Source organism: Ovis aries, chromosome 1, assembly GCF_016772045.2.
Source record: "Ovis aries strain OAR_USU_Benz2616 breed Rambouillet chromosome 1, ARS-UI_Ramb_v3.0, whole genome shotgun sequence".
Lineage (NCBI taxonomy): Eukaryota > Metazoa > Chordata > Mammalia > Artiodactyla > Bovidae > Ovis > Ovis aries.
The window spans coordinates 188,454,046-188,481,883 of record NC_056054.1 but is presented as its reverse complement, the minus strand read 5'-3'; the positions used below and the strand labels follow the sequence as shown (position 1 = coordinate 188,481,883).

The 27,838-nt window shown below is 37.8% G+C and overlaps 1 protein-coding gene across 2 annotated transcripts in view; it reads right to left on the bottom strand.

The window, feature by feature from the left end:
* SEC22A (SEC22 homolog A, vesicle trafficking protein) overlaps positions 1 to 27,838 on the bottom strand; it is an 89,221-nt gene that overhangs the window by 22,615 nt on the left and 38,768 nt on the right. For both annotated transcript variants that reach the window (XM_060418607.1, XM_027956447.3), the window contains one exon: positions 4,639 to 4,754. In XM_060418607.1, the coding sequence (XP_060274590.1) occupies positions 4,639 to 4,754 (116 nt within the window). The remainder of the gene's footprint in view (positions 1 to 4,638; positions 4,755 to 27,838) is intronic.

The window sequence follows — 27,838 nt, the reverse complement described above, 5'->3', positions numbered from 1 at the left end:
TGCCATTTCTTTCTTCAATGCATGAAAGTGAAAAGTGAAAGTGAAGTCACTCAGTCGTGTCCGAATCTTAGCGACCCCATGGACTGCAGCCTACCAGGCTCCTCCGTCCATGGGATTTCCCAGGCAAGAGTACTGGAGTGGGGTGCCATTTCCTTCTCCAACTAGCATGTGAGATGAGTGCAATTGTGCTATAGTCTGAGCATTCTTTGGCACTGCCTTTCTTAGGGACTGGAATGAAAACTGACTATTTCCAGTCCTGTGATAACTATATGTTTTTTGTTTGTTTGTTTTTTTTTCCTTTAGCATCCTTGCATTTGAACTGGGGGCATTGCTGCTGAGCTTCATGTCCAGCTCCTCTTGCAGACAGGTGTGGCCATATGACTAAGTCTATATCAGTGGGCTGTGATTAGATACAGGTAAGTTCAGAACAGATAAAGGTTTAAGACCCATGTTCGAGATTTTGCACTCAAGTCTACACAGTGGACCACCTCAAAAAGATCTACTTTACTGATCAAAAATTATCTACAGCAAACACAAAGCACAGAGAAAAGGCTAAGAAGTATGTCTTAAATTCAGTGGCTTTAATGAGAATAAAAAGAACATTCTAACGAACACAAGTCATAAACAATGATAAAAGAGATGCTGAGGGAAGAGTAAAAGAGAGAAAACTCAGGTCCCTAATTTTGTATATATTTCCTTTCAGGTTAATTCAAGCTATAAAGGACATACTGTTGAAATTAATCTAGTTTGCATGCCTAAACTCAACCTGCTAAGAGCTCTAAGTTTATCACAGTGCTCTCTGCAATCACATTTTTCTCCATTTGCTAGCCTATTATCCATTCCATCTTTCAGGAATCCAACACTACGTGGAATCCAACACTACATGGAATCCAACACTACACAGCACTCCTTCATTAGTTTCATAACAAGACAAGGAAACATATTTCCAAGCTCTAGTCACTTACCAGAACATTCTCTCTATACAGATGTAAAAACCCCAATAACTGGAACAATGGGAATCTCTACTTTTGGTACAGTGAATTTCCAAAAGCAGTAATTCTCATTTAGGTGAGAGGATCAAAATTTGCTGGAAAATGCCTTAAAACTACCAATGAGTGACAAAGTACCTGTAGATTACATTCCCCCAACTTTGTACTCTTTTGTTTCCTCAGTCCTCTCTTAAAGCATCAGTTTTAGGAACCTCAACTGTTGATGAGTGTATTTGGGTTATGGCAGAACAAAGACTTAAAACAATGCTAAGAGAGTAACATAACCAGGTGTCCCTGGCCTCCAGATAGCTAATATCCCCACACGGAACAATTTACAGTTCCCTGGGTCAAGTGAGAAAGCAATGTTATTGGGGTGAATTTAGTCTAGGACGACAGTGAAAAAGAATTCCATATCAACCATCAGAAAGACATATCTTCAAAGATATAAGCATCCCAAACTATAAAAGACCACTATAACTTTTTCCCCATTCATAATTCACCCCATGCTGCTTTCATACCCCACCACCACAGTTTTAAGGAACTGTTTAAAACAAAAAAACCCTGAAGCTCCTCGGGAAATTGTAGACTCTAAGAGACAATAAGAAGCTTCAAAAAATGTAGGGAAAATGCTCAGCTTCCTCTTACTCTTTATGAAAATATATACCTTTACTCTGCCTGAAATTTCTGTTTCTTGAAAATCTACCTATTAATTTGGATTAAGACAAGTGTTTTCCAGATTACATAAGTGCTAATAAATATTAATTTTTAGCATTTAAAATCTGAATGTCATATATTTATATGGTTCAAAAAGTAAAAATTAAGATATATATTGTGAAGATTCCCAATCCTACTCTGCTTCCTATCTATCCAGTTCCCACTACATTTATTAGTTTCTTATCTTTCCAGACTTTCCTTGTGCAAAGTAATGCAAATCACAGTTATTTCCCAGGACATCTTGATGAGGGAAGCTGGGGGCCAAGCTGAGAGAGACTGGTGGGTACAATGTCAGAGAACCTGTTCTGTCTCTCAGTGGCTTTCTCAAAATGGCCATAGTTCTCAGACAGCAAAAATTTGTACATCCGACTATGAAATACAAATCAGACTCCTGAACCCAGGCTCCATTCTGGCTAGGGCTCTGGTGTCCCTACCTGGCCCATGTGAAGGGGAACACTGCCACTGTTAGAAAAGAAAGCCCCATCCACCATTTCTTAAGAGCTGGCCAAATGTGTAGAGCCACACTTAATGAAATATCAAAGTCCGGAGAATGTGCCTCCATTCTTTGCTAGAATCTGGTGGTGGGGGGGAGGTGTGTGTACATATGAACAGACTGCTATCTTTAGAGCAGCTTCAGGTTTACAGAAAATTTAAGCAGATGGTACAGCGAGTTCCCATGTATCCACCCTTTCCCTTACTCAGTTTCCTCTATCATTAGCATCATGCACTAACATTGCAACTGATGAACCAACAGTGACATACTATTACTAACTGAAGTCCATGGTTTACATCAGGGCCCACTCTTTGTGTTGTACATTCTACTGGTTTTGACAAATGTATAATGACATAGGGCTTCCCTGGCAGCTCAGACAGTAAAGAATCTGCTTGCAATGAGGGAGACCCAGGTTCGATCCCGGGGTTGGGAAGATTCCCTGGAGAAGAGAATGGCTACCCACTCTAGTATTCTTGCCTGGAGAATTCCATGGACAGAGCAGCCTGGTGGGCTTGGAGTCGCAAATGAGTCAGACACGACTGAGCAACTAACACTATATGTGTACTATAATGACATAACCACTATTATAGTAAGAATTTTTTCACTGCCCTAAAAACCTCATGCTCCCTTCCTCCATCCCTCCAAATCTTTTCACTTATTCTCTTTATAAAGTTTTGCCTTTTCAAAATGTCATATAGTTGAAATCACTTAGTATATAGTTTTTTTTTTTCAAACTGGCTTCTTTCATTAAGCAATATGAACTTAAGGATTAGCCATGTGTTTTTGTAGCTTGATAACTCACTTCTTTTTATTACTGAATAATATTCCATTGTATAGTTTGCTGAAATCTGTTTATCCATTCACCATTCACTTTTTTTTTTTAAACATGGTAGATTTATTTGGATGTATTTTGCCTTTTTTTTTTCGGTTGTGCTGCATGTGGAAACCTTAATTCCCCTACTGGGGATTGAACCCATTTCCCCTGCATTGGAAGCATGGAGTCTTAACCACTGGACTACCAGGAAAGTCTCCAGTCTCCTTCATTTTATAAGAAATGAAACTGAGGAACCAGAAAGTTAAGGTGAGCAATTCAAGGTCACAGAGCTAATCAGTAGCTCAGCTGGAGTCAACCCTCTCTCTCGCTCATCCACAAACAAAAATCAGCTCTCACACTTCTATACGACTGTTCTTTCCACTATATCAAGTTTTTTTGTGTGTGTTTTTTTTAAAGGCAAGAGAAGATCTTATTTATTAGCTTTTTCCAGTCAGCAGCCTCCAAATTGCCTTTGTTTCTTTTTGGCAGGTTGTTTAAGTGGCTTGAAATTGATGCCCTACTAAAATAAAGCTAAACAGCTAAGCAACCAGGGCAGGAATGCCAAGAGACAGCAGCCAGCTGCCCTGTGCCTGAAAGGGAACAGGGGCTTTACCTGCAGGCCCAGGATGTTCAGGAGAGGAACCAGGAAGTCATAAGAAGACCCCCAATCCCACTGGAGGGACAGCTCGGCTGCCTGAAAGCTGTGATGTCCTCTGCTCTTGGCTTCATATGGCTGAGGACTTTCAGAGGGTACTCAAGATGCCACTCTCTTGCGTATTCCCCAAACTAACAGCAACTTTAAAACAATATAAAGTCCCTTGACTGGGTTCTTACAAATGATATTTTTAGCATAATACTGGCCAAAAAAAAAAAAAAAAAAAGAGAGAGAGAGAACTAATTTACAATGTGTAAGTGTCAAAAACTTCAGAGAATATGAGTAAAAACAGGGAAAAGAAAAGGGGAGATGTGTGTAACTTCAAGAAAGGAAGTTTCAAAAGTTTACAAAAAGAGTAAGAGAAAAAGTATGTTCTGATAGCTATAGTCTCTGGGAGAAACTCCTCTGGAAAACAAAATAGTTGGCAATATCTGAAAAAATTAGCGATTTCAGAGGCAGCCATCAATAAAAAAGAAAAAAAGGGCAGATAACTAGGGAGGAAACCCCAAAGCAGGACGAAAGCCTGCCTATGAGTGCTCTCCTCTTTCTTCCACTTATCTCTGTCTACTCAGGTCCTTCCAGGTCCTGCTCACTGCCCCCTCAGAGATTCCTTCTCGTACCCTGACTCCTCTTTCAAACTCTCTGTACTTGTCATTTATTTGTGGACTTCTCTGCCTCCCAATTCAATTCCAGGGCCTGAGACTGCAAGGCCCTTGTCACACATATCTTGGTTTCCCCAGAACACCTCTAAACAGTGCCTCCTGCAGAGCAGATAATAAATAAATATGTGTTAGTTAAGTCAAAGAAGCCAACTAGAGTAGTGTTTTTAAGAGGAGAGGAAACTAGAGTAGTATAAAGGATACAAAATCTGAGCACAGTAAGTTGTACTAATGACCAAATCAATCTAAATCAATTGTGTAACAAGTGGAATCAAAAAGCACAGTCACCTGAAATTGCAGAAATAGCACAGTACCTGCAGGAGACTTTCTATGGCATGAAAGCCTCGAATTAAATTCAGAGCAGCACATAAAAGACTAAGGATAAATGCCACAATCCCTGAAAGAGTTGCTGGTTCCAGTCTCTGGTGAGCTGAAAAATAAAAGAAATGATCAGAAATGAACATCAATATCTCACATCAATACCTATACTTATATAAAATGAAATTCACTGCCCAATTTATATGGATCAAATATTGGTGAATCTTCATAAAATTATTTAATAATATACCTTACAAATTAAATACTTTTTTAAATGCAAAATGTCTGACATGACACCTTCATTCCCTTGAACTCAAGTTAACTTTTTTTCTACATTTTTAACAAAGACACCTAATTTGCATTTGGGGTACATAGTGCTAAGGAGTTCTCACATTTGCCAGTAAACCATATAGGAAAAAAATCTTATTGCCTAAATATGTCTACCATTTACAAGTAGCTGCAAATATGTATATTTTTTTAGCTGCAAATATTTGCAAAGGTGACTTTGCTCAGAAATTCACTGCATAATTCCTATTTTTTCTGAAAATGCTTAGGAGACATTTTAAAGGATAAACATAGCTTGCTTTTAAGAAAAGCTCTTCCTTATTTGGGTCCCAGGGCTATAAATACCACAGGATATATGTGAAAGCTCATCTATAACCACTGATCTGAACTCTATAATAGAATGGACTCTTACAGTTATGAAGCTCCTGGTCTCTGAAGACCACTTGAAGATAAAACAACAGTTGATGAAGTGACCAGTTTATTTTATAAACACATGCCTTATCCATCGGGGCTTTACAGTGTAACACATTTAGATATACAAGAGCTTCCCTTCATCATTCTGCAGTTAACAAAATTAACTATAGAGTCTAAATGAAAACACAAAATTAAATACATAATCATCTAGACCTCAAAAGGGAGAGAGAGGGAAAAAGAGGACAACAGAACTATATTTAGATCATTTTATTTTAAATCATTGAAGTGTAAAAGCCCTAACAATGAAGCTAATGAGGTAGAACATTAATATAAAGGCTTAAATCTTTGCAACTTATATTCAACAATTACAGCAGAAAAGCATCCCTAAATAATTCATAAAAACACAAAAACCCATGTGTCACGAAAAAAGTTATTCCTCAAATTCAGTAGGAATCCAAATATAGGATATATTTTCTTAAATTTCTTCTGTGCCAAAGCTAATTGCTTGTTCTCCCAGTTAATTTCTTTGAAGTCACTCAGTCGTGTCCGACTCTTTGAGACCCCGTGGACTGGAGCCCACCAGGCTCCTCTGTCCATGGGATTCTCCAGACAAGAATACTGGAGTGGGTTGCCATTTCCTTCTCCAGGGGATCTTCCCAACCCAGAGATCAAACCCGGGTCTCTCTCCTGCATTGCAGGCAGATGCTTTATCCTCTGAGCCACCAGGGAAGGCTTGAGATTAATATGAAAGCAAAAATTAAATTTCTTTGTAAAGTATTGGTACCAGATTTTCTATCACTAGGGAAAAAATCACACAACTTTTAAGAATCTATCCAATGGTCTAACAATTAGTCCTACTCTGCATCCCTCCCTCCATCCTTCTCCACTTCCTCTGGGTAGTAAGGGGGATCTGACCTCCAAGTGAAAAAGAAATCCTTAGCAAGGACCTCACAAAGCTACAAAGCTACCTGATAACTAAACAGATTACAGAAATAATACTTCTAATGCCCATGGGATTTTCCAGGCAAGAGTACTGGAGTGGGGTGCCATTGCCTTCTCTGCAAGTATACAAGTTTATCTTACAAAAAAATCAAATAGTAATCTATACTATTAGATTAAGAACCATAATTAAGAACCATAGCCTTTTGTGGTCAAGTAAGGAATGGCCATTCTTTAATGAAAAAATATTACCATTTTAATGTGTTGATCAATACCTATTTAACAAATAAATAATATTTACCAAGTTTCTAACACTTGCCTCTTAGGCCCTTGGAGCACTCTCTTTATAATGATAGTATATGACTTAAAAATTATTTCAAATAACTAGAAACATTTTTAAAGGCATTAAAGCAAATGACAAGCCTCCTTTAACAAGGACAAGGCACAGATTATGCTGAAGGACAGGCTGGAAAGGCGCCAAATCACCACAAGAAAGAAAATTCTCAAGTGGAGATTCCCCCACTCCCACCCCAACCCCTTCCTAAGACCTGTGGGAACGCTTACTAAGAAAAACTCCACCTGCACAGAATGTGAGGCTGACACTTTGTAAGGACACTTTCTCATTTTAATGAATTGAACGAGATATTTAATCACATTTCAATGAATTATATTACATATTTTTTATTTTATAAAACAGATTTTAGATGAATTATTATCCACAAATGCTTACTTCACATTTTAATTTGGCACCATGATAGGTACTATTAGGTATAAAGCAGGTTTAGAACAGTAAGAAGTGAAGAAATGAGAGGTAATATAGAAAATAATAGTTTTGTTTAATTCAAAATAACACTATCGGGTCACTTTTTATTTGTTTAGCTATTATTGACTTCTGCTATGATGCTTTTTTTAAAATTAGTCTCCTTGAGCCCAATAACTGCATTTTCACATGAAAATTAAAATTTTAATGTGCCAATGATTAATGGAAAGTTTAAAAAAATTCCTAAAGAAATAAGAGCAAATCCCTTGGAACAAAAGGGCTATCGGTTATAGTGAACTAATATATTTATTCAGCATACATTTTGGGGCATGATTCTGTGTAAGATGCTGTGCTTTACAGGATTAAAAAAATAAATTACCCAATCTGCCCACAAGGCACTTCTAGTCTTTCACAGCAAAATGGACAGATAAGCTCATGGAAGTAATAAGCATTCTAAATTAAGAGTTAGGGAATTTTGAAGAAGAAAGGTGACACGGGAGTGGTAAGAAAACCAAGATAGGTCTTTAAAGATGGTTAAAACTTAGACACGTACAAATGGGAAGAACTGTACTCCACACACAGAAAAGAACATGAGGAGCCTGGAGATGAAAATGGGAGAAGCAAATAATAACAGCATCAACAAAAACCACTGCCACTACTTCTAATCCTTCTAATAGTGGCTGCTCTCAATGTACCAGGCACCAAGTGCTTCATATACACAATCTCATTCTATCCTTCCAAGAATTCAGTGCAGTACACACTACAGTTGTCGAAGTTTTTTCTAACAGGAAACTATGGTTTAGGGAGATTGAGAAATTTGCCCAAACTGAGTAAAGGAACTGACATTTAAATTTAGGTGGGTCTTCCCAGGTGGCACAGTGGTAAGAATCAGCCTGCCAATGCAGGAGATGCAAGAGACCTGGGTTTGACTCTTGGGTTGAGAAGATTCCCCGGAGTAGGAAATGGCAACCCACTCTAATATTCTTGCCTGGAAAATTCCATGGAAAGAGAAGCCTGGCAGGCTACAGTCCATGGGATTGCAAAGAGACATGACTGAGTGACTGGGCACACACACAGCCTGACTCTAGAATTCATGCTCTTAACCACTTTGCTATTGGGCATTGCTACTGGTTTTGTTTTGCTCAAAAAGATGTTTATAAAAGTAGGAAGAAATCAGATCAGAAAGGGAGGCTAAAACAAATCAACAGTCTGAAATATGAGGCTAAAAATTATGAACAAACTCAACAACAGGGAAACATGGAAGAGCAAGATTTATGATAAAAGCTGTTCTTAAATAATATTAACCTGTAAATGGGTTGTAAAGAAATTAAAGGTATAGAGAGATACATAATATTTCCTTAGTGCCTTCTCACTAGGGATACACAGTCCCATTTATCCTTCAAAACAGTGTACTTCGTAAGGTAGGAATGACTAAATTCTTTGTGTTTGAATTTTCTCACCTACAAATTAAGGTTAAATAATTTGCTCTAAGATGGCTAGTAAGTGCCATCTTCACAATCAGCAGTTGGGTCTGAAAAGCCCATGCTTTTCTACAATTCTGCATTAAGAAATTCATGAGTGAGTCATTGTAAGATATTGACTGAATTGAGGACCTGAATTAGAATAGTGAAGTAGAAATGGAAAAGAAGAAAGAGGTGAGAGAGATTAGAGAGTCTAAAATTATTAGACTTGGCAACTAACTAGATGTGGGAAAAACAGAAAAGAAAAAATCAAGGAAAATGCCAAGCTTCGGAGTGCAGGTATTAGAAAGATAAGGGTATTATTAGCAGACCCAGAGGAAGAAACCCAGGTTTGATTGAGAATGGAGACATGTTAAACATATCAAACTTGAAGTGATGGTGAGATATGAGATATGTTTAATAAGCAACTGAAGAATGCAAGAAAGGTGAGTTGGAAAAACAGATGAGGTCTGCATCTGATGGGAAGGGTGTGGATGAGATTACACTGAAGGAACTGAGCCAACAGCAAATCCTTGGTCAACACTACCTTCACAGAAAGGAAGAAGAGGCAGGGAAGACAGACGTAGAACAAACAGAAGAGGAGGGAGCAACAGAAGCTCAGGAAGGGGAGGCCATCAAGAAGGTGTGGATTACAATGCCTGTAAACAGGCCAAAGACAATCTGAACTGAAAAAGAAAACAGATTCGATTTACTGACAAAGATGGTTCTGACTCTTCAGAAAGTATTCAATGGTTTCAGAAGAGTGGCTGAAGGTGAAATTCAGACTGCAAGGAGTTAAATAACTAGTAAAGCTAAGAGACAGCAGCAGTAAGTGAACACTTCTGCAGTTACAGGAGAGGAAAACAGGACGACAGCTTGACAGATACAACAGGATTGGAAAACAATTATTTTTCCCCAGTAATGGGGTGGAGGAAGGAGACTTTAATAAATTTATAGGTAGAACAACAAATTCAGAGAAGAAGAAATAGAAGAATCAAGAGAAAGGAAAAATAATTGGTGAAACAGAGTACCAGAACAGTCATAGTGAGTATTCAAAAAGATGGTCCCATTCTAACTTCAAACCTCATTAGTGTCTATGCTGAGTCAAAGACAAAGTTCAGAAGTTGCAGTCATTCAATGATGTCCAAAACACCTGGAGACACAGGTTTTAAAACGCAGAGAAATTTCAAATCAGTTCTATCTAAATGAGCGTAGCTTATTACTAAATTGTGACTGAGACTAACTGAAAGGTATAAGAGCACACTATTTTTTTTCACTATAAGACCCTTTCTTATCATTACCACTTGTCAAAAATGTGCATGTCCTTCAAGTTTCCAAGGTCTAAAAGTGTTACTTCCTTTTTATCTTAGAGCATGTATCACATTCTACCTTGTATTTTATTTACTGACTTTTACTTGCTTTTCCCATCTTGAAACCAGACATGTGGTTACTGTCTTTATAAAATGCCCTACAATATTTAAGCATAATACTTTGGAGGGAAAAAAGCAATAAATATTTGTTAGATTATGAGGGTGTGTGTGTGTGTGTGTGTATGAGAAAGAGATTGGGAAATCTACTTGCATTGTGGGACAACAGTCAAATACAGCCACATTTTTAGGCAACTAATAAATTGTCTAGAAAATTATATAGATTGACAAAATGCTGATTAACCACCAAGTACTTATGCTAAAAACAGAGGTATTAAAGAAACTAAGAAACGTGTATTAAATTTAGGGTTTCATAAATTTGTTTTGAAGGATATAAAATTTAAAAGAATAACAACATTAAATGTTGGTGAGGATAGAGGGCAATCAAAACTCTCATACACTGCTTGTGGGAATGTAAAATGGCACAACTACTTCAAAAAACTGGCAGTTTCATGAAGAGTTAAACATGCATCTAACCCGTGACCTATCAACTTGACTCCTAATACTTACTTGAGAGAAATGAAAACACACAGCAACAAAAGATGAATGTTTATAACAGGTTTATCTACAATAAGCAAAAACTGGAAACAAGCTAATGTCCAGTGTTTACTCACTCTGGATAAACAAATTGTGGTATGCCCACACAGTGACTACTACTCAGCGATGGGAACAAACTACAGAGATGCAACATACACATATGACATTTTATTAAGCAAAAGAGGCCGAACACAAGAATTACACTACATAGTCTTGTTTACATAAAGCTCTAGAACAAATAAAACTAATTTAAAGTGAAAAAAATCTCAATAGTGGTTGTCTGGAGTAGGATAGAGATTGACTGAGAAAGGTCACAAACAAACTTTCTAGGGAGATGGAAATGGTTCACACTGTGATAGGTGTATGTACTATCATGGTTTTTTTACTCTGTATTTTTGATGCTTTGACATCTTGGGCCTTGCAGACATCGAAGGACTGCCTCTCCCAGGACTATTTAATTGCTAGAGATGGCAAAAAACTCACCTGCAAGCATGGCTTTCATAAGCAAACCCCACATCTGGAGCCCACACTCCTAACTACAAGGTTCTCATACCAAAGGGCACTATTCCCCTGCATGAAGTACCCCAGGGGCAGGTATCACTACAAGTATTCAAACTAGCCAATCTTAAATGTACTTTCTCTGCCTCTCCCATTCCTTCCTGGGGAAGGCACAGCAAAGCCTCTTACCTCCTAATCTGTTGGCCATGCCGTGCCATACGTAAATAAGAGTAAAATCTATATTTTGAAACAGAGTGTGGTTTATACACTAACTGTTATATCCATTTGCTGAACCATACAGCAAATATCTGTGCATTTCAGTATGTGCAAATTTCCCTTAAAAAAGAAAACTGTGGCAAACTATTGGGTATAAGATAGGCTCAACAATGTGTTATACAACATGGGGAGTATAGCCAATATTTTATAGTAACTGTAAATGGAAAATGACCTTTATAAATTGTATAAAAACTTAATTTAAAAAGAAAAAGAGAAAGAACTGTATAAATTATCAAGTGGATAAGTGGGTAGTGAGGGGAGGTACAGATGAAACAAGAATGTCAAAATATTGATATAACAGTTGGATGATGGATACAAAAGTGTTAATTATAATATTCTATTTACTTGATATATGTTTAAATTTTTCTATAATAAAATGTTTAAAAAAGAAAACAAGTAAAATTAAGACATAGTATTTAACATATTGACCCCAGCAGAACATCTGTCGAAAAAAGATATCAAAAGTAAGAGAGAAAAAGGCCTGCAAAATAATGTTTATCAAATAACTATTAATTAGATTCTAAAATAAATTCATTTAGGAAAGACAGCTGCAAAACAAGAAAGTATATTTAAACCGGGAGACTATACAGAAAATATTATGCAGGCCTGATCTGAATTAAAAACAAATTTAAAGTTAATATTATGATAATCTCCAATTGCCAATTACTTTAAAATTTTCTCTTTCTTATGATTTTTCTCTCCTTTCTTAAAACAATAACAAATTCCAGATTTCTCCCCATTTTCGAAGTATCTCCTATTTGGTGATCCAAGATACCATTGCAATCTACACATCAGAGTAGAGACTTATGGAAGTTAAGTAATACAAGGAGTTTCTAATAAAATCTTCTTCCTAGTAGGTCAAGTTGAACCCCTACCCCAAATTAAGGTAATTCTCCTGGATCCTGAGTATATATTTTAATGAACATATATTCTTAGCAAGTGCTAAACCTATGGAATTAAAACTACTGGAGAAGGAAAGACCAATGGAAGTCTTGGAGCCCCCTCAATCCAAATATCATCAAAAAATTAATCCCTAGGCTAACTGCAGAGATTGGTGTGACCACCCGAGGCTTGCTTAAAAAGATGCATAGGTGATCATCACTATCATCCTATCATCCTCCTTTTTAACTTTCTAGTTTGTCTCCAAAATAGGTGCATCATAGAGGATGACAACAGATTACTGTAGGTTTCAACCGCACATGCTTTTCCAGATGCAGTCTCCAGGTGGAACAAACCAACTAACTCCCTGGCACACAGGTACTAACTTTTGTACACTTTTTTTTACCTATCCTAAAACAGAAGATCAGAAGCACTTTGCTTTTACTTAATACAGATATCAGTAAATTTATCATATTGCCACTGCTGCTGCTGCTGCTGCTGCTGCTAAGTCGCTTCAGTCATGTCTGACTAGGTTTTATCAGCTGTGTGCCACTGATTTGTCTAGAGCATGGGTTAGCAAACCATGACCCACAGACCAAATCCAGCCTAGCACCTATTTTTATAAATAAAGTTTTACTGCAAGACAGTTTCAGCTATTCTTTTACATACTGCATATGGCTGTTTTCATACTATACCAGCAGAGTCGAGTAGTTACAAGAGAGACCACATGGCCTGTAAAATATAAAATATTTACTACCTGGCCTTTTACAGAAAAAGTTTGCTAAATCTTGGCTTACAAGCACTTAACATCTTAACACCTCATAGAATATTGTATTAATCTACTTCATTGAGGACCTCATGCTGACAGGACCTGAAGAACAGACAGTATATGCTTTGTGTTAGATATCTTGAGATGACATATATGCCAGAGGGTAAAAAATAACCACAAGATTATAAAAGTCTACCACCTCCGTCAAATTTCTGGTGGTTAAAGGTCTAGAAAACATAGAAAGTAAAGATCAAGTTGCACCTTTCCACCCATACCACTAAGAAAACATATATTGCTTAATATGCCTTTGTAGATTTGTATATGATGCTTCAACATGTTTACTAAATGACAATGGTTAAGGAGGGCCTAAAGCAACAGAAGGATCCAGACTTCAATACAGGACATTTTTCTACTCAGCACTTATGACCCAGGGATCCAATGTTGCTAAAAATATCTGTGGGACTTCCCTGGTGGCACAGAGGATATGAATCCTCCTGCCAATACAGGGGACATGGGTTCCATCTCTGGTCCAGGATGATTCCATATGCTGTGGAGTAACTAAGTCCACGTGCCACAACTATGGAAGCCTACATGCTCTTGGGCTCTTAAGCCACAACTAACAAGAGCCCCTGTGTCACAACTACTGAAGTCCACATGCCCTAGAGCCCCCACGCCATAAGTGCTGAGCCCATGGGCTGCAGCTACTGAAGTGTGTGTGCCTAGAGCCTGTGCTCTGCAACAATTTCAAGAAGCCACAGCAGTGAGAAGCCCATGCACCACAACTAGAGAGTAGCCCCTACTCTCCACAACTAGAGAAAGCTCGTGTGCAGCAATGAAGACCCAGTGCAGCCAAAAATCCACTAATTAATTATTAAAATCTGTGGGTAAGAGGGATGATGTTTTGAGCCTGTAGTAAACCTGGAAAGAAAAATCATAAAAGAGGCTCCAGGTATTCTGAAGCAATGACACAGCCCTTAGGCAAAAAATGTTTTCATTTTCAGAACTAGTTTTAGGCTTATTAGCCACCACAGAAGTCCATACCACAAAATATCAGATATATATTAATAATCTCTCTTCTCTTTTTTTTGTTTTGTCAAATAGGGCAGTTAAGGCATGAGAAATTGTATTTTCAATTACCATCTTTTCTCAATCATAAGTTACCTTGTCAGCTTATCCATTGGAAAGAAAGACTATAAAACCCAAAAGAACCACAAAAACTGACAAATGAAACAAAGAGGTATAATAAGGCAACAAAGAACAGAAAATAGATCAAAAGTAATCAATACAAAAAGAGGCAGAAAAAGAGACATCTGATCAAAACCTGAAAGAACAAAACCAAATAGCCAAGATGATAGGTTTAAACCCAAACATACCAATAAGCACACTAAACATCAATGATCTGAATACATAGGTAAACAGGCAGATATTGTCAAATTGGATTTTTTCCCCAAAAGACTCAACTACATGATACCTAAAAAAAAAAAAAAAATACTCTTTAAATATAAAAATACAATAGTCTCCCAAGGCAATATAAATAAAAGCAAAAATAAACAAATGGAACCTAATCAAACTTACAAGCTTTTGTACAGCAACGGAAACAATAAACAAAACAGACGGCCTACAGAGGGAGAAAATATCTGCAAATGTTTTAACCAACAAAAGCTTAAACTCCAAAATACACAGATAGTTCACACAACTTAATAACAAGAACAAGGAAAAAACCCAATCAAAAAATGAGAAGACTTTCTCCAAAGAAGACATACAGATGGTCAACAGGCACGTGAAAAATGCTCAACATCACTAATTATTAGAGAAAAGCAAGTTAAAACTATAATGAGGTACCGCCTCACACTGGTCAGAACAGCCATCATTAAAAAGTCTATAAATATCAAATGCTGCAAAGGGTATGAAGAAAGGGGGACCCTTCTACATCTTGGTGGGAATGTAAATTGGTACAGTCACTATGGAGGACAGTATAGAAGTTCCTCAGAAAACTAAAAATAGAGTTGGCATATGATCCAGCAATCCCACTTTGGGGCATATATCCGGACAAAACTATAATTCAAAAATGTTCACTGAAGCACTATTTACTAGACATGGAAGCAACATAAATGTCCACTGACCGATGAATGGATAAAGATGTGGTACATATATACAACGGCATACAGCAGCATGGACTTTGAGATCATCATACTAAGTAAGCCAGAAAGAGAAAGACAAACACCATGTGATATCATTGACATGTGGAGTCTAAAAGATGACATAAACATGTCTATAAAACAGAAACAAACCCACAGACACAGAGAACAGACTTGTAGTGGCCAAGGTGCAAGGAGGGAGGGTAGGGATGGACTGGGAGTTTGGGATTAGCAGATGCAAACTATTGTGTATAAAATGGAAAACAAGATCCTACTGTATAGCACTTGGAACTACAGTCAACATCCTGTGATAAACCATAAAGGAAAAGAACATGAAAGAGAATGTATAATATAGATAGATATGTATAACTCAATCACTTTGCTATAAAGTAGAAATTAACACAACACTGCAAATCAACTATATTTCATTAAAAAATATATAAGTAAATGTATATATTTTAAAATATATAAATGTAGTTATTTAAATTAACTAATTTATTTAAATATTAAACAAGTATTTTTAAAAATACATTTACCTATTTAAAAATATGTTAAAAACAAATGTTAAAAGAAAAAAGACGGTAAAATATATCCTAATTTAAAAAAAGATTATCATTGCTCTATTAATAAAATAGACTGCAGAGCTAAGAATATTACTGGATAGAAAGAAAGTAATTTCAAAGGACAAAGGAGTACATAACACCAAGAGAACAATCCTAAATATTTAACAAGATTTAAAATATACAAAATATAAACAATAAGGAACAAAACATAAATTTGCAAATAGAGTAAGAGATTTCAACACCTCTTTCTCAATAATTAACAGAAATAGAAAATCAGAAAGGTATAAAAGACTTGAACACCATCAACTAGCTTGATCTAAATGATATTGATCACTGATAATGATATATGATCATCTAGCCAGTAACAGTAGAATACATATTCTTTTCAAATGAACAGAGAAAAATTACTAAGATATACTATACTCAGAGAAAACAAAACAAACTCAATAAATGTAAAAGGATTAAAATTATACAAAATTTGTACTTGGCTACAGTGAAATTAAATTTGAAATCAATAACAGGTATCTGAAAAATCTCTATATATTTGAAACATGTAACATATTTCTAACAAATCCATGGATCATGAAAGAAATCAAAAGGGAAATTTAAAAACCATTCTGAACAGACTGAAAACAAAAATGCAATAGATTATAATTTAAATTCACGAAATGTAGCTAAAGCAATATTTAGCGGGAAATATACAGTACTAAATGTCTGTATTAAAAAAGAAAGTTCTGAAGTAAACTATCTCAACTTCTACCTTCAGTTCAGTTCAATTCAGTCGCTCAGTCATGTCCGACTCTTTGCGACCCCATGAGTCACAGCACGCCAGGCCTCCCTGTCCATCACCAACTCCTGAAGTTCACTCAAACTCATGTCCATCGAGTCGGTGATGCCATCCAGCCATCTCATCCTCTGTCGTCCCCTTCTCCTCCTGCCCCCAATTCCTCCCAGCATCAGAGTCTTTTCCAATGAGTCAACTCTTCGCATGAGGTGGCCAAAGTATTGGAGTTTCAGCTTCAACAGAGAGTGAAAAAGTTGGCTTAAAGCTCAACATTAAGAAAACAAAGATTATGGCATCTGGTCCCATCACTTCATGGGAAATAGATGGGGAAACAGTGGAAACAGTGTCAGACTTTATTTTTTTGGGCTCCAAAATCACTGCAGATGCTGACTGCAGCCATGAAATTAAAAGACGCTTACTCCTTGGAAGGAAAGTTATGACCAATCTAGATAGCATATTGAAAAGCAGAGATATTACTTTGCCAACTTCTACCTTAATAACCTACAAAAAGAAAACTCAACTAAACTCTAAGGAAGCAAAAGATAGGAAGTAATAAACATCGAAACATAAATCATGAAACAGAAAATGAAACAATAAAAAGTCAAGGTAAGCAAAAGCTAGTTTTTTAAGAAAATCAATAAAAATTATAAACTCCATAGGGGAGAATGGATACATGTTTATGTATGGTTGAGTCCCTTTGCTGTTCACCATGGAACAATCACAACATTGTTATCAGCTGTACCCCAATACAAAATATATTTTTTAAAAAAACAAAGAAAAATGATAAACTCTAAGAAGACTGATATCAAACTTTATGCCCCAAAATTCAATAACTTAGGTGAAACAGACAGAATTCTTACAAGAAACAAACTAATAAAACTCACTCAAGAAGATAACTCGAATAACTACATTCACTAAAGAAACTTATCTGTAAACAAAAACCTTATCACAAAGAAAACTAGAAGCTCGAAAGGCTTCACCTACTAAATGCTTAAAGAAATAAAACTTCTACAGAAATATTTCTCAAATTTTGAAGAAGAGAGAATACCTTTCCATTTATTCTATGAGGCCAGTTTTTTCATGTTAGCAAAACCAGACACCCCCTCCCCTCAAAAAAAAAATCACAAAAGAGGAAAACTACAAACCAATTCCCTGATGAATACAGGTACAATATCTTAAGAAAATTTTAGCAAATTGGATCTGACTATATAAACAGGATAATACAGGATAAACCTCAGTGGGGTTTATCACAGAACCACCAGATTGATCTAACATTTGAAAAGCTACAATCATCTCAATAAATGCAGACAAAGCATTTGACAGAATACAACTTCAGTTCCTGATAAAAACCACTCATCAAACTGGGAATATAAGGGAATTTTCTCAACCCAGTAAAAAGGCATCAAATATAAACCTTAAGTTAATATCGTATTATAAGTATTTAACTGTTTAGACTGAGCTTTTCCTGCTAAGATCAAAATCAGGAACAAAGCAAGAATATCCATTCCTGCTACTTTATTCTTTCAAGATATCTTTGTTAACCACAGAATTCTACATTTGTAGTTAACCTCTCTTTTAGAAGATATTATTAAGTTGCCTTCTGGCCTCCACGGTTTCTATGAGAGGGACAGAGAGAGAGAGTGTATGTATGTGTGTGTGTGTCTAATGGTTTGCATTCACATAATCTGGTCTCCTCAAGGAGTCTGGTTATTTTTTGATTGCTTGCCAATCTATTTTCAAAATCGTATTGTAGACATTAAAGCTTGTGAGACTATTTCTTCTAGGATATTTGTTTGTTTCTGCCAGGATCTTTGGAGCAAAGCATGGTGTAATCAGCTCAATTCAGTTTCAGAGACCAATATAGTTCAAAACTAAGCTGCAGTCCTGATAAAGCCTATCTACTTCACACAGAAAGCCTACCTACTTCGTACGCCTTCCTGTCTATCCTTTTCTTAGAGTGCAGAAATGCAAAATCCTAACCCAAAGCTGAAGAGCTGCTCATGAGGTTCAACACCTTGGTGGGTTCTGCTCTCTAATCCCTGTCTCCCAAGTCTTGAGAGGTTATCAGTAGTTCCCTCCAGAATTGGAAAAAGCCTCCCCACCAAAAAAGTAGTTCCAAACATTGGGCTCATTTTTCTGAGCCACCATTTTCCCCTGTAACCTAGTAATTTTTAGTACTCTGTTAGGTCTCCAAAGACTTCAGGAACATTATATTTTAAATTAAATTCTACATTAGACCTGTTATTCTATACAATATATACATTCCATTTATCTCGTCCACATGTATTTCATGGGACTACTGGTCTGAATGTCTTCCCTGGGGGCTCAGATGGTCAAGAATCCACCTGCAATGCAGGAGGCCAAGGTTCAATCCTTGGGTCAGGAAGATCCCCTGGAGAAGGAAATGGCAACCCACTCCACTATTCTTGCCTGGAGAATTCCATGGACAGAGGAGCCTAGCAGGCTATAACTCATGGGGTCATAAAGAGCCAGACATGACTGAGCGACTCACACAATTGGTCTCAATTACCTATTCCATCATTACTGGAAGTCTTTAAAGTAATAACTCCTTCATTTATTACTTATTTTAATAATTGAATATAATCCAAATATAATAAAATTCACCATTTTAAAGTATACAATTCAGAAATTTTAAAACATTCACAGAGTTGTACCATCATTATCAACTAATTCCACAACATTTTTATTACCTTAAAAAGAAACCTCATAACAATTAGTAGTTATTATGCCTATTTTGCTCCAGCTCCTATCAATGGCAAAGATACTTTTCTATCTGTGTAGATCTGCCTGCTTAGGACATATTGAATAACTGAATTATAAATATGTGACCTTTTGTACCTGGCTTCTTTCACATCATGTTTTAAAGTTCATACAGTACCATGTAATATCAATACTTCATTCTTTTTTTATTACTTAGTAATATTGCAGAAGCTCTATACAGTCAGCAAAAACAAGACCGGGAGCTGACTGTGGCTCACATCATGAACTCCTTATTGCCAAATTCAGACTGAAATTGAAGAAAGTGGGGAAAAACACTAGACCATTCAGGTATGACCTAAATCAAACCCCTTATGATTATACAGTAGACATGAGAAATTAAATTAAAGGAGTAGATCTGATAGAGTGCCTGATGAACCATGGACGGAGGTTTGTGACATTGTACAGGAGACAGGGATAGAGACCATCCCTAAGAAAAAGAAATGCAAAAAAGCAAAATGGCTGTCTGAGCAGGCTTACAAACGGCTGTGAAAAGAAGAGAAGTGAAAAGCAAAGAGAAAAGGAAAGATAAACCCATTTGAATGCAGAGTTCCAAAGAATAGCAAGGAGAGATAAGAAAGCCTTCCTCAGCGATCAATGCAAAGAAATAGAGGAAAACAACAGAACAGGAAAGACTAGAGATCTGTTCAAGAAAATTAGAGATACCAAGGGAACATTTCATGCAAATATGGGCTCAATTAAGGACAGAAAAGATATGGACCTAACAGAAGCTGAAGATATTAAGAAGACATGGCAAGAATACACAGAAGAACTGTACACAAAAGATCTTCACGACCAAAATAAACATGATGGTGTGATCACTCACCTAGAGCCAGACATCCTGGAATGAGAAGTCAAGTGGGCCTTAGGAAGCATCACTACGAACAAAGCTAGTAGAGGTGATGGAACTCTAGTTGAACTATTTCAAATCCTAAAAGATGATGTTGTGAAAGTGCTGCACTCAATATGTCAGCAAATTTGGGAAACTCAGCAGTGGCCACAGGACTGGAAAAGGTCCGTTTTCATTCCAATCCCAAAGAAAGGTAATGCCAAAGAATGCTCAAACTACCGCACAATTGCACTCATCTCACATGCTAGTAAAGTAATGCTCAAAATTCTCCAAGCCAGGCTTCAGCAATACGTGAACTGTGAACTTTCAGATGTTCAAGCTGGTTTTAGACAAGCAAGAGGAACCAGATATCAAATTGCCAACATCTGCTGGATCATCAAAAAGCAAGAGAGTTCCAGAAAAAACATCTATTTCTGCTTTATTGACTATGCCAAAGCCCTTGACTGTGTGGATCACAATAAACTGTGGAAAATTCTGAAAGAGATGGGAATACCAGACCACCTGACCTGCCTCTTAAGAAACCTATATGCAGGTCAGGAAGCAACAGTTGGAACTGGACATGGAACAACAGACTGGTTCCAAATAGGAAAAGGCAGACGTCAAGGCTGTATATTGTCACCCTGCTTATTTAACTTATACGCATAGTACATCACGAGTAACACTGGGCTGGATGAAGCACAAGCTGGAATCAAGATTGCCAAGAGGAATAACAATAAGCTCAGATATGCAGATGATACCACCCAATGGCATAAAGTGAAGAAGAACTAAAGAGCCTCTTGATGAAAGTGAAAGAGGAGAGTGAAAATGTTGGCTTAAAGCTCAACATTCAGAAAACTGAGATCATGGCATCCGGTCCTATCACTTCATGGCAAATAGATGGGGAAACAGTAGAAACAGTGGCTGACTTTATTTTGGGGGGCCCCCAAATCACCACAGATGGTGACTGCAGCCATGAAATTAAAAGACGCTTACTCCTTGGAAGGAAAATTATGAGCAACCTAGACAGCATATTCAAAAGCAGAGACATTACTTTGCCAACAAAGGTCCGTCTAGTCAAAGTTATGGTTTTTCCAGTAGTCATGTATGGATGTGAGAGTTGGACTATAAAGAAAGCTGAGCGCCGAAGAATTGATGCTTTTGAACTGTGGTGTTGGAGAAGACTCTTGAGAGTACCTTGGACTGCAAGGAGTTCCAACCAGTCAGTCCTAAAGGAAATCAGTCCTGGGTGTTCACTGGAAGGACTGATGTTGAGGCTGAAACTCCAATACTTTGGCCACCTGATGTGAAGAGCTGAGTCATATGAAAAGACCCTGATGTTGGGAAAGATTGAAGGCAGGAGGAGAAGGGGACGACAGAGGATGAGATGGTTAGATGGCATCACCAACTCAATGGACATGAGTTTGGGTAAACTCGGGGAGTTAGTGATAGACATGGAGGCCTGGTGTGCTGTGGTTCATGGGGTTGCAAAGAGTCGGACATGACTGAGCGACTGAACTGAACTGAATATTCTATTACGTGATTATGCCCTCTTTATTTATTCATCAATTGATGGACACTTGGGTTATTTCTACTTTTTAACTGGTATGCATATTCATGTATACACTTTTGTTTAGACATACACTTTCAATTTCTGGGATATGTACCAAGAACTAGAATTGCTGAGTCATATGATAACTTTTTTTACTCTTCTAAGAACTTTCAAACTATTTTCCAAAGCAGCTGTACCATTTTACAATCCTATTAACAACATAAGAATGTTCAATTCTCCACTTCCTTGCCAACACTTGTTATTGTCTGTCTTGTTACAGTCATCCTAGTGGGTATGACGTGGTATCTTAACACCTTGCTTTGCTTTTTACTAATGACTAACAATGTAACAGTGAAAGAGGATAGTGAAAAAGCTGGCTTGAAACTCAACATTCAAAAAACTAAGATCACGGCCTCTGTCCCCATCAATTCATGGCAAAGAGATGAGGAAACAATGGAATTTTCTTTAACAAACAATTTATTTTCTTGGGCTCCAAAATCACTGCAGATGGTGACCGCAGCCATAAAATCAAAAGACGCTTGCTCCTTGGAAGAAAATCTATGACCAATCTGCTGCTGCTGCTAAGTCGCTTCAGTCATGTCCGACTCTGTGCAACCCCATAGATGGCAGCCCACCAGAATCCCGTCCTTGGGATTCTCCAGGCAAGAATACTGGAGTTGCCATTTCCTTCTCCAATCTAGACAGCATATTAAAAAGCAGAGACATTACTTTGTTGACAAAGGTTCATCTAGTCAAAGCTATGGTTCTTCCAGTAGTCATGTATGGATGTCAGAGTTGGACCATAAAGAAAGCTGAGCACTGAAGAACTGATGCTTTTGAACTGTGGTGTTGAAGAAGACTCTTGAGAGCCCCTTAGACTGCAAGATCAAGCCAGTCAATCTTGAAGGAAATCAGTGCTAAATACTCACTGGAGTACTGATGCTGAAGTTCCAATACTTTGGCCACCTGATACAAAGAACTGACTCACTGGGAATGATCCTGATGCTTGGAAAGATTGAAAGCAGAGGAGAAGGGGACAATAGAGGAGATGGTTGGATGGCATCACCGACTCAACAGACATGAGTTTGAGCAAGCTCTGGGAACTGGTGATGGATAGAGAAACCTGGAGTGCTGCAGTCCATGGGGTCACAAAGACTTAGACATGACTGAGCAACTGAATGATGTTCAGCATTTTTTCATGTGCTAATTAGCCAGCTACACATTTTCTTTGTAGAACCATAAGTTTTCTGCTAGGAATCTCACAGTTTTAGCTGTTAAATTTAGATCTCTGATTCATTATGAGTCAGTTTCAACACATTTTGTAAGGTAGAGGTCTAACTTCATTCTTTTGCAAGTTGGTATCCACTTGTCCCAGAATTATTTGTTGAAAAGACTATCCTCTCACCATTGCCTTGGCATTTTTCTTAAAAATGAATTGACTATAAGGATTTCTTTCTGTACTCTCAGTTCTAGTCTGTTGATCTGTACATCTATCTTTACACCAGAACCACAGTCCTGACTATCTAGCCTGGTAGTAAGCTGGGAAGTGTGAGTCCCCCAACTTTATTCTTTTTCAAGATTATTTTGACTATTCTTAGTTCCTTGCATTTCCATATGAATTTTAGGATCAGTTTGTCAATTTCTGCACACACACACACAAAAGCTGGAATTTTCATAGAGACTTCACTGAAGCTGTGTATCAATTTAGGAGTATGAAATGAAAGCAATACTGTCTTTGAATCCATGAACAAAGGACTACTTTACGTTCCATTAATTTTGGTCTTCTTTAATTTTTTCCTATGTTTGGTACTTTTCAGCATATGGGATTTTCTTTCTAATTGCAAACAGTGGAATACATACGTGTCTTGTTTTGGCCAATAGTTGCTAGGATCTTCTTAATTTCCATTTCAGATTGTCCATTGGTATTATTTAGAACACAAATGACTTTTCTATTTTGGTCTTGTACCCTACAACCTTGCTTGATACATTAGTTTAACAGTTTTTTGGTGAATTCTTTAGGATTTTCTCAGTTGAGAAATGCATAGTGTATTTATAACTGTTATACCTTAGTATATTGATTCTTTTATCATTATATAATGTCCTTTGTTTCTAGTAGTGGTTTCTGTTTAAATTCCATTTGTCTGATATCAAAATAGCTATTCCAGCTCTCTTTTGGTTCTTGGTTGCAATATCTTTTTTTCTTCCTTTTACTTTCAATCTATCTGTATCTTTGAATTTTGGTTTTTTAAATCCAGTTTAAAAATCTCTAACTTTTGACTAGAATGTCTCATCCATTCACATTAAAGAAAGCCCATTCGCATACGATGTGGTTACTGAGACAGAAGACTTACACTTGCCATTCCTACTTACTTGATATCCCTCATGCTTTTACTCTCTTCCTTATTCACTGCTATATTTACGATAAGTGAATACTGTAGTGTTTTTCTTCAGTGATTTCTCACTATTTGAGTTATTTGCTTAGTGTCTGCTCTAGAAATTACCATATACATCTTAATTTATCAGAAACAGCTTCAGATTTATACTAACCTAATTCAAATGAGCTACATAAAACATTACTCTTTTATGGCTTTATTCCCTTTCTCCTGTTTTTGTGGCATTGCTCTATGTGTATGTCTTTTAAAGAAATTAAGAGGAAAAAACACTGCAATTATATTTTTGCAGGTTTTTGTTAATACGAATTCTTATCATTTCTGGCTTTTTTCATTTACTCCTGTGGAATCAAATTACTACCTGGGGTATCAAATTACCATCTGGGGTCATTTCTTTAACCCAGTGGAGCTTTGCTACCATCTACCTCCTTTGTACTATAGAAACAGAAAATATACTACATTTTTATATGTCATTGGTAGCAAAATATATACATTGTTTTATTTTTTATTAATTTTTATTGGAGTACAGTTGATTTTCAAATTGAGGTGCTGGAAAAGACTCTTGAGAGCCCCTTGGACAACAAGGAGATCAAACCAATCAATGCTAAAGGAAATTAACCCTGAATAATTGACGTTGAATGATTCTATGAAGACCTACAAGACCTTTTAGAACTAACACCCAAAAAAGATGTCCTTTTCATTATAGCGGACTGGAATGCAAAAGTAGGAAGTCAAGAAACACCTGGAGTAACAGACAAATTTGGCCTTGGAATGCGGAATGAAGCAGGGCAAAGACTAATAGAGTTTTGCCAAAAAAATGCACTGGTCATAGCAAACACCCTCTTCCAACAATACAAGAGAAGACACTACACATGGACATCACCAGATGGTCAACACCGAAATCAGATTGGTTATATTCTCTGCAGCCAAAGATGGAGAAGCTCTATACAATCAACAAAAACAAGACCAGGAGCTGACTGGGGCTCAGATCATGAACTCCTTATTACCAAATTCAGATTCAAATTGAAGAAACTAGGGAAAATCGCTAGACCATTCAGGTATGACCTAAATCAAATCCCTTATGATTATACATTGGAAGTGAGAAATAGATTTAAGGGACTAGATCTGATAGATAGAGTGCCTGATGAAGTATGGATGGAGGTTCGTGACATTGTACAGGAGACAGGGATCAAGAACATCCCCATGGAAAAGAAATGCAAAAAAGCAAAATGGCTGTCTGGGGAGGCCTTACAAATAGCTGTGAAAAGAAGAGAAGTGAAAAGCAAAGGAGAAAAGGAAAGATATAAGCATCTGAATGCAGAGTTCCAAAGAATAGCAAGAAGAGATAAGAAAGCCTTCCTCAGCGATCAATGCAAAGAAATAGAGGAAAAGAACAGAATAGGAAAGACTAGAGATCTCTTCAAGAAAATTAGAGATACCAAGGGAACATTTCATGCAAATATGGGCTCGACAAAGGACAGAAATTGTATGGACTTAACAGAAGCAGAAGATATTAAGAAAAGGTGGCAAGAATACACAGAAGAACTGTACAAAAAGAGCTTCACAACCAAGATAATCACAATGGTGTGATCATTCATCTAGAGCCAGACATCCTGGAATGTGAAGTCAAGTGGGCCTTAGAAAGCATCACTACGAACAAAGCTAGTGGAGATGACGGCATTCCAGTTGAGCTATTTCAAATCCTGAAAGATGATGCTGTGAAAGTGCTGCACTCAATATGCCAGCAAATTTGGAAAACTCACCAGTGGCCACAGGACTGGAAAAGGTCAGTTTTCATTCTAATCCCAAAGAAAGGCAATACCAAAGAATGCTCAAACTACCGCACAATTGCACTCATCTCACATGCTAGTAAAGTAATGCTCAAAATTATCCAAGCCAGGCATCAGCAATACGTGAACCGTGAACTTCCAGATGTTCAAGCTGGTTTTAGAAAAGGAAGAGGAACCACAGATCAAATTGCCAACATCCGCTAGATCATGGAAAAAGCAAGAGAGTTCCAGAAAAACATCTATTTCTGCTTTATTGACTATGCCAAAGCCTTTGACTGTGTGGATCACAATAAACTGTGGAAAATTCTGAAAGAGATGGGAATACAGACCACCTGACCTGCCTCTTAAGAAACCTATATGCAGGTCAGGAAGCAACAGTTAGAACTGGACATGGAACAATAGACTGCTTTCAAATAGGAAAAGGAGTACGTCAAGGCTGTATATTGTCACCCTGCTTATTTAACTTATATGCAGAATACATCATGAGAAACGCTGGACTGGAAGAAACACAAGCTGGAATCAAGATTGCTGGGAGAAATATCAATAAGCTCAGATATGCAGATGACACCACCTTTATGGCAGAAAGTTAAGAGCAACTAAAAAGCCTCTTGATGAAAGTGAAAGAGGAGAGTGAAAAAGTTGGCTTAAGGCTCAACATCCAGAAAATGAAGAAAGATCATGGCATCCAGTCCCATCACTTCATGGGAAATAGATGGGGAAACAGTGGAAACAGTGTCAGACTATTTTGGGGGGCTCCAAAATCACTGCAGATGGTGACTGCAGCCATGAAATTAAAAGACGCTTACTCCTTAGAAGAAAAGTTATGACCAACCTAGATAGCATATTCAAAAGCAGAGATATTACTTTGCCGACTAAGGTCTGTCTAGTCAAGGCTATGCTTTTTCCTGTGGTCATGTATGGATGAAGGTAATGGCACCCCACTCCAGTGCTCTTGCCTGGAAAACCCCATTGATGGAGGAGCCTGGTGGGCTGCAGTCCGTGGGGTCGCTAAGAGTCTGACACGACTGAGCGAGTTCACTTTCACTTTTCACTTTCGTGCACTGGAAAAGGAAGTGGCAACCCACTCCAGTGCTCTTGCCTGGAGAATCCCAGGGATGAGGGAGCCTGGTGGGCTGCCATCTAGGGGGTTGCACAGAGTCGGACACGACTGAAGTGACTTAGCAGCAGCATGTATGGATGTGAGAGTTGGACTGTGAAGAAGGCTGAGCGCCGAAGAATTGATGCTTCTGAACTGTGGTGTTGGAGAAGACTCTTGCGAGTCCCTTGGACTGCAAGGAGATCTAACCAATCCATTCTGAAGAAGATCAGCCCTGGGATTTCTTTGGAAGGATACTAAAGCTGAAACTCCAGTACTTTGGCCACCTCATGTGAAGAGTTGACTCACTGGAAAAGACTCTGATGCTGGGAGGGATTGGGGGCAAGAGGAGAAGGGGAAGACAGAGGATGAGACGGCTGGATGGCATCACTGACTCGATGGACATGAGTCTGAGTGAACTCCGGGAGTTGGTGATAGACAGGGTGGCCTGGCGTGCTGCGATTCATGGGGTTGCAAGGAGTTGGACACGACTGCGTGACTGAACTGAATCATTGGAAAGACTGACACTGAAGCTGAAGCTCCAATACTTTGGCCACGTGATGCGAACAGCCAACTCATTGGAAAAGACCCTGATGCTGGGAAAGACTGAAGGCAAAAGGAGAACAGGGTGGCAGACAATAAGATGATTGGGCAACATTACCGATTTGAAGGATATGAACCTGGGCAAACTCTAGAAGATAGTGAGGGACAGGGAGGCCTGGGGTGATGTAAGTCCATGGGGTCGCAAAGAGTTTGACCCAGCTTAGCGACTGAACAACAACAACAAATAGCTGCTTTACAATGTTGTGTTAGTTTCTCATTGTACAGCAAAGTTAATCAGCCATACATACACATATATCCACTCTGTTATAGATTTCCTTCCCATTTAAGTCACCACCGAGCACTGAGGAGAATTCCTCGTGCTCATTAACTATTTTATAGATAGTGGTGGTTTAGTGGCTAAGTCGTGTCCAATCCTTGCAATCCCATGGACTGTATGTAGCCTGCCAGGCTCTTCTGTCCACGGGATTATCC